The sequence below is a fragment of the Protopterus annectens genome, chromosome 15.part0 (genome assembly GCF_019279795.1).
Source record: "Protopterus annectens isolate FY-2018-M chromosome 15.part0, PAN1.0, whole genome shotgun sequence".
Classification (NCBI taxonomy): Eukaryota; Metazoa; Chordata; order Ceratodontiformes; family Protopteridae; genus Protopterus; species Protopterus annectens.
Window position 1 is genome coordinate 604802432 of NC_056749.1, and position 12107 is coordinate 604814538.

At 39.2% G+C, this 12107-nt stretch overlaps 1 protein-coding gene across 1 annotated transcript in view; it reads left to right on the forward strand.

Moving 5' to 3' along the window:
- Positions 1-12107, forward strand: part of LOC122789860 (phosphatidylinositol 3,4,5-trisphosphate 5-phosphatase 2A-like) — a 1099782-nt gene that overhangs the window by 782383 nt on the left and 305292 nt on the right. The window contains exon 15 of the mRNA XM_044057294.1: positions 1912-2050. Coding sequence (XP_043913229.1) covers positions 1912-2050 — 139 coding nt within the window. The remainder of the gene's footprint in view (positions 1-1911; positions 2051-12107) is intronic.

The window sequence follows — 12107 nt, forward strand, 5'->3', positions numbered from 1 at the left end:
CAGAGCCAGTGTATATTGCCAACATAATGGTAAAGAAATATAGTGCCAGCTTCATCCCTGAGAAATCTATTACAAGCTCATTTATCCTCAATAGAATCAAGCCACCAAACATCATGAAAGAACTTATACTGAAAGAACTTTCCAGAATGAAAAACATCTTACCCATAGGACCTGGCTGGTTGCCTAATTTATAGCACTAATTTAATAGTGGCAGATCCATTCCTGAGTTTAGCAACTGGCTTTGTCCCAAAGATGTGTTGCACAGCTATTGTGATGCCACTCTGCAAGGGTGGGCCCCTCACTGACCCCATACATTACGGACGTATCAGTCTAATGAGTTTTATATGCAAAGTTATGAAACACATCATAATTAACCTAACTAACTATGCTATAAAAATCTTATTAGACTTACCCCCAACAATTTGGCTTTTTCAGGGGCAGATATTATCTAATGAATTTTGTGAACTTTTTTGAGAGGGTCATTCAGGCCATAGGCTGTGGGAAAGATACTTACACAGTGTACCCTGACCTTGCTAATGTGTTTAATACCATACCTCATGCTAATATACTAAACATGTTGATGGAGTACTGCAATGATTCATATGTGATTAGGTAGATAGCTAACTTACTAACAGGATTCACAGTAAAAGTAAGGGAGCTATCTGCCTAGACTACAAAGGTGACCAGTGGAGTTTCAGGGCAATCTGTGCTTTGAACTCTGCTATTTGGTATCTACTTTTCAGATCTCTGTTTATCAAATGAAGTTCTCTTTTTAACAAAGTTTGCAGATAATTGTAAGCTGGAAGTCATTGCCAGGTCCCCTTCTGATGTACTGGCTCTCTAACAGGAGCTTACACTTGTCAATAGCTGGTGTACACAGAAATGGGCTTAAACTCAGTGCTGAGAAAGGCAACATTTTACCATTTGCTAAATAACCCTTAACCCCATCTTATAGTACAGAAAACACACCACTTCAGAATGAAAAGGTGGTGAGAGACCTAAGCACTTGGGTGGATAGCTCCCTCATATTTAACCACCACACTGCAACAGTAGTTTGAAATCCTTTTATCACTCACATTTCATATAAAAGTCTATTTACTCCACTTCAAAAGTACTCCTTATTTTCTTGTACTCCACACTGATTAGACCCAACCTCTCCTTCAGATGCACCTTACTACATATGTCAGGTAGCTGGAAGTACCCCAGAGGTTTGTACCTAAAAAGATCATGGTCTTAAAACATCTGAGCTACCAAGAAAGACTGAAGGCCTCTGAAAAAAACAGTTCATATTTGCTTCTGTATGTTTTATGGGAAATGCAAATAAAATAAAATAAAAAAACACTATCTACAACAGGCTAAATGGTTTGTTGTTCTAGTTCTAGTGCACTGATTGATTAATGACTGAATTCCCACAGACATTATTTCTTACAATATAAGAAATACACACACACATTTCCAGAGATCTTAATATTAATGTTGTGCTGTGAAAATGGGTACTTACAAAGAACATGATCAGGTGTATGCTTAATCCAGAGTGCAATGGATTTGATGCAGCCTATGGAATGACATGTTGTTGAAGGTGAATTTTGGCAGTATCATGTCAGCTCTTTTTTGAGAGGCATGTTGCAATCTTCTAAGATAGACTGCTGTACATCAACATTTGTTTGCAGCTATATTTATATTTTAGCAGCAAGGTTTTATTAGCACTAAGTTATATTTGATTCTCTGCTCAGTAAATATTTGCCTTTTTGTAGCTTGGATTTTTCAGATTATAACCACTGGAGTTACATTTGCAATATCTACGATATATTTTGTCAGAGTGGAAACACTTAAGAACACACATTAAATGTGTTTCAATGTTTTTTTTTTTTTTTTGTGTTATACAATGACAGCATTTTTCTTCCTTTTCAGACGGAATCAGAATCATCATGATATTGTGCGATCACTGTTACTTGGAGACAAACAACTGAGTGCTTTTGACATCACTTTGAGGTTTACTCATCTCTTTTGGCTTGGGGATCTTAACTATCGCATTGACATGGATGCCCAGGTGAGATGTAACTGCATGGGCTAGGTTAATATGCCTAAACATGTAAACTCTGCAGTATCTGTTCCTACATATTTTATGATTCTTGTTAGTTGTTGTACAGATAATGGAAATACATTCCATGAATGAATTCTAAGCGGTTATACATAAAAAATAAAGATTTCATTTTTTAACACAGTCAAGGGACAACATTCATTAGAATGAAAAGCCTTCAGTATTCAGTAATTGGTCCCTTGAATATTGCTTTTCTTCCAGTCTTTCAACACATTAAAACGTGAATGTAGTCCACTACTGGAAACCAACCCTGAACATAAACCCCTACGTCATGAGATGGGTTGCCAACTGGCTTACAGACAGAACTCACACGGTAAGAATAGCGGGCTCCAGGTCTGACTCTAAACCAGTCACAAGTGGTGTCTCACAAGGCTTGGTCCTGGGACCCCTAGTGTTTGGCATATACTTCTCAGAAGTACAGGCAAACACAGGAGGACTATGGCTAACCAAGTTCGCCGATGACTGCAAACGGGGAGCCATAATTGACTCTCCAGCTGACATGGACATTCTCCAAAAGGGCCTTACTGAGACAGACACCTGGTGTCAAAGTCATGGTCTCAAGCTAAATGCCAAAAAATGCATAGTCATCCCATTTGGGAAAAACAAAACACCCATGAATTACCACATAGGTGGCAGCCTCCTTAATTACAGAAGAGGTAATAAGAGATCTGGGGACCCAGGTAGATAGTAATCTCTCCTTTGACAATGATATTGCCAAAGTAGTTAGGAAATCCTTCTATGTAGCCCATCTAATTACTAAAGGGTTCGCATCTAGAAATAAAGAGGTTATAGTGCCCCTCTACTCATCACTTATCAGACCTGTCATAGAGTACAATGCCCCGTTTGGGGTATACCTCACAAGACACTTCCAACAGCTGGAAAGACCACAAAAGTACCTCACCAAGAGGATTACTGGTTTCAAACATATGTCCTATGCAGCCAGACTGAAAAAACTTCAGCTGTACTCAGTGGCATATTGCTTACTCAGAGGTGATCTCTGCCTGACTTACAAAGCCATGTCCAACTCAGAACTGATGGACATGCTCCACCTAAAGAAATCCATGTCACTGCAAGCCACTCGCTCTAGTGAGTTAAACCTCACCACAACAATCAATAGAACATGCTGGAGGGATAGATTCTTGTCACAGAGACTCCCCATGCTTTGGAACAAAATTCCTAACTACATTAGGCAGAGCCCTTCACTAACACTCTTCAAGAGAAACCTTGACGAGTGGATGGGTAACAGAAAGTACACCCCTGGGATCACGTCATTGGTTCTTCTTGACAGAGGCTCAGTTAATTAATCAATGGGGCGGCGAAAGCTGACACACTCTGACTAGGCTTATAAATGCCCTCGGGCAGATAGCCTAGTACCTACCTATGAACTTAAGTCATTAACTCTGGAACATTATGCATTAGTAAGAGAACCTCATTACTCACTTGTAAGGTATAACTCACAAGTAAGCAATCATAATGTATTAATAAGGTAATCTCACTGCTTAGATGTAGGCTATGACCCCTAAGTAAGTAATTTTAATGGATGTTAACATCCTGCAAATGAAATAAGCAGTTATCAGTAATAAAATAATAAAAAACTTTAAATTAAAATGGGGTTTGATTTAATATTTTAGTGTTAAAATGAAAAGTACTGTTAAGGAACGGAATGTTTTTTACCCGTTGATATAAGAAGGTTTTGCTACACCTCCTTACTTCAATATGTAGAGTTATACAGAAATTTTAAATGCTTTGAAATCACAGCCAGTGCACTAAAAGAAAGTAAGTCAACAGTGATTCCATGAGGGCGATAATGAGTGTTATGGCACAGAACTGTACTTAAGGAGTTGTAAACTCATCCATTTAAAAGATGCCTGTGCCCTAAATACAACATATCCATTCCTTAGAATGTATGTCCATCCCTAGAGGATGATCCCCATATTTTCACATCCTGTAAAAGCTTTACTTTGTATTAGCAGTTTCTCCTGCTCTGTGAAACTTCTGTCCAAGTCTACTTTCTAAGTGTATACCATGCTGAGGCTGAATGAAATGCCATGATACCTTCATTAGGATTTAATATAGCTTGCTGAACAATACCAGTCACTTCTTAAGGCATTTTTCTAAAGAAAACAAAGACAACAAAGTAACTGTAGCTCTCATTTCTACTTTCACAACCAGTAAGGTTGTTAAGGAATGACCCCTATTTTTATATAGGGAAGATGGAGAGCGCACTTAAAGACAGAATTTATGAGCACCTCCCCAGTTTCAATAAAAAGGATCTGCATAATGCCCTGTGGAGACATATAAGTGAATGTGAGGGACATTCATTTGAATTTTTGTACTAGATATTATGGAACAAGACAAGAAGGGAGGACCGTTGAAGATCAAATTGGAGATTAGGGAACTGGAATAGTAACTAAGAATGCATGCCATTGGACCATGGGGGTTTAAATGATTCGCATGTGTATTGAAAATTATGTCTTTGGTATTATAGACATTTTATATGTACCCTTCAGGATATTAGGTAGATTTCTTACACCACATTACATTAATTATTATAGTTATTTTGGATAAGGGGTGGACTGGAGTTCTTTTATAGAAAATATTTAAAGTAACAATAGATTAAATGAGTTTATGTATGTAGGTTAATTTGTTATGGATTGAGCTGATATTTATTTATACATATATTTATATATCTTTTTAGCACACGTATGTAAAAGATGAAATGTTTATGTTAATGAAATAAATTATTTGATTGGATATACACAATTGGTGTGTATGGGGGTGTGATTTTAAAATAAGGTATACATGTTTTTTGCAATAAGTCTCATGAAGTCACAAAACACATGAAGGGACAAAAGTGCTTAGTTGGTGGTTGCTAATAAAAGTACAGTGACTTTTACATCATTTTGGTTGGCCACTTTTATTTTGAATACGAATAATGAGTATTCCTTTAATTGGAACTTTAGTGATGGTTTGGCATTGTTTGGTTGTCATGGTTAGGAAGTAACTCTAAGTTATACTCATCTTTTTGGTTCAATATGCAAGGGGTGTTTGGCTTTAAGAGTATACAGTATATATATGCAAAGTTGCCTTGGGTAATAGCCAACACCTGTCATACCCAAATGCACTTTACACTGACCTGTTGCAGAGCTACAATAACTTCCTCCTTAGGACCTTGCCTATCTTGTTCTCAGCCCATTGCATTCTACTGCAGTTTTACCAACAGTGAGTCAAATTTGCTGAAGATTGTTTTTTTGTATCATACACGTACACACACACTCACACACACACACACACACACACACACACATATACATGTGCACTCATGCACTTACTCACACAATGTTTTCCTGGAGGATGATTGATATCTATTTTATACCCGCTATCTCCCCTTCCCTTCCTTCACAGAAAGACTCTGCCTTCAGCCAGACCACTATGGAAAAACAAGAGCAGGATTATACTTTACCCTTGAAAACAAGCAAGCAATTACACTTTTGTACTGTATCAATACCTTTAAATAATTACACTTCAAATGACAGATGCCAACAGTTGAGGAGTACACATTTGAATTAATGATAATAAATAAAGCACTAGCTACAAACCTTTGAATGTAAATTAATAAAATTCTTTACATGAAATAAATAAAACTAATCAATTTACTTTATAAAATTAAATATATAAGTGGCTGTACATTTGCACAGTGAAATACAACATAAGTGGATTTTAATAGACAGATGGGGTACTGAAGAACTCTAACAGCTTATCTGGTCCTACTTAATAGCTGAATTCTATTCATCTGTGACTTGTAAGCCAAAACAGAAGCAGCACATTTTGATAGACAAAGAATTACATGCTTCAGCGTGTGTTCCAGAGCTGCATCCTATTTTTCACAAGTCAAAAGTAAGGCAAAAATGGCATTTAAAGGGTCCTCTTTCTTCTTAAACAGAGTCACTGATTCTGTAGCTCCTGTTTGTTTCATTTTTGATGTAGTATTTCCTGTTTCCAGAGCCACATAACTCTGAGGTAAAGCTGGAGTCCAAGTAACATAATACAGCTTTGATCATGAATAACAGCTCAAGGAACAGTGATTTTTATTCACTGCATATATGTGCACACCTGAATAACTTTTTTCATTTGTAATATTCCTGCATTTCATCTGAAAGCAGTTATATATTCTGCACAGTCCACATTTTACATTTTGTACATTTTGCATGCTGCAAGAATTACTGAACACAACAGCCATAATTTTTATTAAAAAAATAGCTACAATAAAATCAGTTTAATACAGCTTTCCTGTATGTTTTACTGAAAGACTGCTGTGCGGTTCATTCAGCTTGTGGCAACTATATTCAGTTTTGCTGTGTTCATAATCATTTAATTGAATTTTCTTCCCTGAATATTAACTCTACAGTTTCCAAGATTCTTCACAGGTTCATAGGTAGGTACTAGGCTATTAGCCCTAGGGCCTATATAAGCCTAACCAAAAAGTTCCCTGGCTTTTGCCACCCAAAAAAAATTATTTTCCTGTGCCACTGTTGAGCAGAGCCACAGAAGTGATCCCTGGGGTGAATTTCCTATCTCCCATCCAATCATCAAGATTTTTCTTGAAGAGTGCCAATGAGGAGCTTTGTTTGACATAGACTGGTAGTCTGTTCCAGAGTATGGGAAGTCTCTGGGACAGGAATCTATCCCCCCAGCATGTTCTGTTTGTTCTGGTGACAAGGTTTAGGTCCCTAGAGCATGTAGCTCGTAGGGATTGGGATTTATTTAAGTGGAGCATGTCCAAAAGCTCTGGGTTTGACATAGCTTTGTGTGTTAGGCAGAGATCGCCTCTGAGTAGACGATATGCAACAGAGTAAAGCTGCAGTTTTTTGAGACGGTTTGCGTAGAGCATCTGTTTGAGGCCGGTAATCCTCTTTGTGAGGTATTTCTGCAGCCTTTCCAGTTGTTGTAGATGTCTTGTGAGGTACATACCAAAAGGGGCATTGTACTCTATAATGGGTCAGTGACGAGTAGAGGGGAACAATGACCTCTTTTTTCCTGGATGAGAAACCTTTTGTGATGAGGTGTGCCACGTAGATGGATTTCCTGACTACTGTGGCGATGTGATTATCAAAGGAGAGACTACTGTCTACCTGTGTCCTAAGGTCTCTTATCACACTTTTAGTGTTAAGTAGACTACCACCTATGTGGTAGTTCATGGGTACAGAGTTTTTACCAAAAGGGATGACAATGCACTTTTTGGCATTGAACTTGAGGCCATGGCTTTGACAACAGACATCTGTCTCAGCGAGGCCCTTTTGTAGGATGTCCACATCTTTTGGAGTTTTAATTATGGCTCCTAGTTTGCAGTCATCTGTGAACTTCATTAGCCAAAGACCTTCTGTGTTAGCTTGTACTTCAGATAAGTAAAGACCAAACAGGAGAGGGCCCAGGACTGAACCCTGTGGTACTCCACTTGTCACTGGTCTGAAGTTTGATTTGGAGTCTGCTACTTTCGCAGTGTGGGTCCTGTCAGTGAGCCAGTTGGCAAACCATCTTATGACATAGGGATTTATACCTAGTTTAGTGAGTTTATCTATAATTCCAGAGTGGGGGGTGGTGTCAAAAGCCTTGGCAAGATCTAGATAGGCTGTGTGAACCACCTTATCCTCATCTTTGGCTTTTTCCGACTGCTTCAAAGAAGTCTATCAGGTTTAGGAGACATGATCTGCCTTTTACAAACCCGAACTGGGGGGGGTCCTGAGTTTGGAGATTACCAATGTCATTGTTTATAAGTTCCACAATGATACGTTCCATAGCCATGCAGACCAGGCTCGTCAGGCTAATGGAGTGGTAGTTTCTGGGGTCCGTGGTGGTTCCCCTTTGTGGAGTGGGATAACCGTCGCTGTGCACCATTCAGTGGGTACATAGCCTGAGGTGAGGCTATGATTGAACATGGTACTTAGGTGGGATGCCAGTTCGTTCTATAGTTCATGTAGAACACAGCCTGGGATGTTGTCAGGTCCCATGGATGCTGTGTTCTTGGCTTTGGAGAGTGTGTTTTTTACCTGTGCAGCCGTGATTACAGGAACTTTGCATTCTTCCTGTATAGAGATGGGCCCTTTAGGGGATGAGAGGGGGGTAAAGTTAGCACTGAACCTATCTGCCAGGATATTGGCAATATCAGTTGGTTCTGTATATTTAGTGCCATTGTGCTGTAACTCAGAGCAGATCTGAGTGTTGCCATTGAGATTCTTGACATAGCTATAGAATGCTTTGTGGTTGTCTTTAGAGTCAGTGGCGATTTTGTTTTCGTAACTAGATTTGGAGGATTTTATGAGGGATCTCAGCTTCTTACTGAGGCTGACCAGGGAGTTTCTCCAATCATGGGATTTTACTCTTTTTTGCAACAGTTTCTTTCTTCTGTTGTAGAGTTTGTTTATGGCAGGGGACCACCAGATTGTTTTCCTTTTTTTGGAGGATAGCATCTTGGTTCTGTTAGGGATTGCATGATCCAGTCACTCGTGTAAGTGCTTATAAAGTGCATTTGCGTAGGATTCAGCAGTCATACCTCTATTGTCCATCAGCATGGGTGTTGTGAAGTTTGCCACTTCTGTCTTAAGAAGTGTGAAGTTGGCTTTGGAGAAATGTTTTACGGTGGTTTCCCTAATGGGGGGTGGGGGAGGGATGTGGATGTCTAAGGTGATTACCTTGTGGTCGGATCTGACCAACGACGAATTGTCCTCTGGTGTGGAGTGCCGGTTGCCCATGTTGGTAATAACCAGGTCTAGGATATTGCTGCCCCTGGTGGGGGTGTGGATAAGTTGATCCAAGGCATTGAAATTTATGAATCCCAGAAAACGTTGAGCAGAAGTGTTGGTACATGAGTAGTTTTCCCAGTTAATGGTGGGGTAGTTGAAATCACCCATTATTAGGGGGTTAGGTTGTACCCTAATATTTTCCAGTGTATCAAGAAATGAGGAGTGGGAATCCTGGGACATGGTGGGGGATCTATAGCAATCTACAGTTTGGATTGCGGTCTTGCCCAGTTAGTTGCACTTGGATAATCTCGGATGCATTATGCTGAGCAACTAGCCTGGAGGTGTGGATATCCTTAATGAATATGGACACGCATCCTCCTTTAGTGTTTCAGTCCAGATTAGGTGGCCGAAAGGTGTGGTATGAATTATAGCCTGGTAATGCAGGGGTACTCTCTGGAGCCTTGAACCAGGTATCTGTCACTGCACAGATGTCGATGTTCTCCATTTTAAGGAGTGCCTCCAGTGAGTGCATCTTAGTGAATTTCTATGTGTGTGTATTGTGTAAAATATATATTTATTTATTTATTTATTTATTTTACATTTGTTAACCGGACTAGTCTAGCTGGATATATTTCCATTTTCAGTAGAGGCCCGGGGAGAAAAGCTCCACATATAGAGATTACAGATTACAGACTGGTAGGACTTAGACAAGGAATATTGTTATCCAAACAAGAGTAGGAGTTAAAAATTTCTAGACAATCTAAATGCAATCATAATGAATATTATTACATAGTTTAAAAACAAGGAAACAAAAAATTGAAAGACCAAGGACAGAGAAATGTACATTGTTACCAAAAGGAAAGGAGTTTAACTATCTGGATAATCTAAAATAACATCATATTGAACATTTTTGCTTAAGTTTAACAGCAGGTAAAGAAAGTGGAAGACCAAGGAGGAGAGAGAGACAACAATAGAGAGAGAGATTAGAGATACAGGTATATAGGAAAAGAGTCATAGCCAAATAGGGAGGAGAGAAATATGAGAGAGGTATGTAGGGTGGAGGGAAGCTAAGGGGAGAAATGAGGAGGCACAACAGAAAGGAGAGAAAAGAGGGTTGAGGGGGGAAAACAACATTTAGTCAGGATTAGAGCAGGGACACATCCAGTGGCTTTTGAGGTATGTTCTGAGTTTTTGTTTAAACAGAAAAGTAGTTGGAATGGAAGTAAGTTCAGTAGGAAGTTGGTTCCAGTGTTTACCGATGGAGTTTGAGAAGAGGGAGTCACCAGCTAGGTTATTAGATTTGGTTAGGGTAACTAGCAGTTTGCTAGATGAGCGGAGTGAGTTTAGATTAGCATATGGGGTTAAGAGGTTAGAAAGTACAGGTGTGTTAAGAGATTGGTAGAAAGCTCTTTGGACAAATGTAAGTTGGGAAAGAAGTAACATGTTTGACAGTTCAAGCCAGTTCAGTTGCTGCAGATTCAGACAGTGGTGAGTTCTGAAAGGTTTCCCAGTAACAAATCTAGCTATGTTATTGTAGGTAGTAGACAGTTTGGAAAGATTGTTTTTCTTGAGGTTAGTATAGATGGGAGAAGCGAGAGAAGAGTGGAAATGAGATGAGAGTGGGCAAGAGTAGTTTTGGCTGGGGAGGTTAAGAAAGTCTTAATTCTATAGAGAGAGCCGAGTTTCCTATTTACACATTTAATGGTGTTGTTGATATGACAGTCAAAGGTAAGATTGTTGTCAATTGTGACACCTAACAGCTTGGTAGTAGGGTCGGGTGTTATAATGGTTCCATTGTTAGATAAGATAGTGAAATCTAAAGCTGGGGATCTGGTAGTAGGCTTAAAGAGTAAGAGTTTGGTTTTTTTGCGTTTAGGAGTAGGCAACGATTTAAGAACCAAGTTTCAACTTTTGAAAATACAGTTTGAGTATTTGTTTGAAGTTCAGAAATGGATTTAGCAGAGCAAATTAGTGTGGAATCATCAGCATATTGTATACAAGTAGCCTGGGGAATAGCTACTTGTAGGTCATTTATAAAGAGGGAGAAAAGAAGGGGTCCAAGGATAGAGCCTTGGGGACTCCGAGTGAGATTGGGAGAAGAGATGAGAGTTCCTTATTCCAGAGGACGGCCTGTTTCCTGTTAGTGAGATAGGAACTAAACCAGTGGACAGCGTTAGGTTCTAAGGAAAGAGATTCGAGAATTTTTAAGAGGAGAGAGTGGTTGACCATGTCAAAGGCCTTGGACAGGTCAATAAAGAGAGCTGAAGATAGGATGTTATTATTGCGATTTTTGTTAATAAAGTCTGTGAAGGAGAGGAGAGCGGTGGTTGTGCTATGAAAAGGCCTAAAGCCATGTTGACAGTTTGTAAGAATGTTGTTTTTTATTAAGTGGTTCATTAACTGATGGTGAACACATTTTTCCATGATCTTTGCTAGTGGGGATAAGAGAGCTATGGGTCTATAATTAGAATAGTCATAGGAGCTCCCTCCTTTATGTAAGGGTATAATGTGAGAGATTTTCCAGATATCAGGTATGGTTTCTTCATTAACAGTTCTATTAATGAGAATGGATATAGGATAGGCTATTTCAGAGGCTGCCTTTTGAAGGAATTCAGATGGCAGTTGGTCAGCTGAGGGGGAGCAAGGTTTGAGTTTGTGGATACATTTCAGAATAAAGGAAGTAGGGATGGGTTGTAGCCTAAAGGTTGGTAGTTTGAGGGATGGAAGGTCAGGGATATTAGTGTTGTCACTAGAGAGATGAGAGGCCAAGGAATTAATAGTATCAATAAAGAATGAGTTGAAGGTATTGGCTGTATCAAGGACGGAATACTTTTCAGACCCGGAAGGGGATGGAGTGGTAGTCTGTCCTGGGTGAAGAAGTTTATTTAGGGTTGACCAGAATTTTTGAGGGTTATTGTGATTTGCTTGCTGGAGATTACTATAATAACTCCTTTTATCAGAGAAGATAGCTTTTTTGGTAGTGTTTCTTAGGTGCCTAAATGTCTGATGGTCTATTGGAGATTTGCTAGTTCGCCATTTCGTCCAGGATTTGTTTCTAAGTAACATTTTTTGTCTTGTATCTTTAGATAGCCAAGGGGCAGGTTTAGATTTAATTCGGATGGAGCGTTTTGGAGCATGATTATCTAGAATTGTTAGGAATGTGGTATTGAAGTAAAGGACAGCTTCTTCAAGAGGAAGTGTCTTTAGAGGATTCCAGTTGCAGGCATTTAGTTCACTTTTAAATTGAATAGGGTTGAATCGTTTGA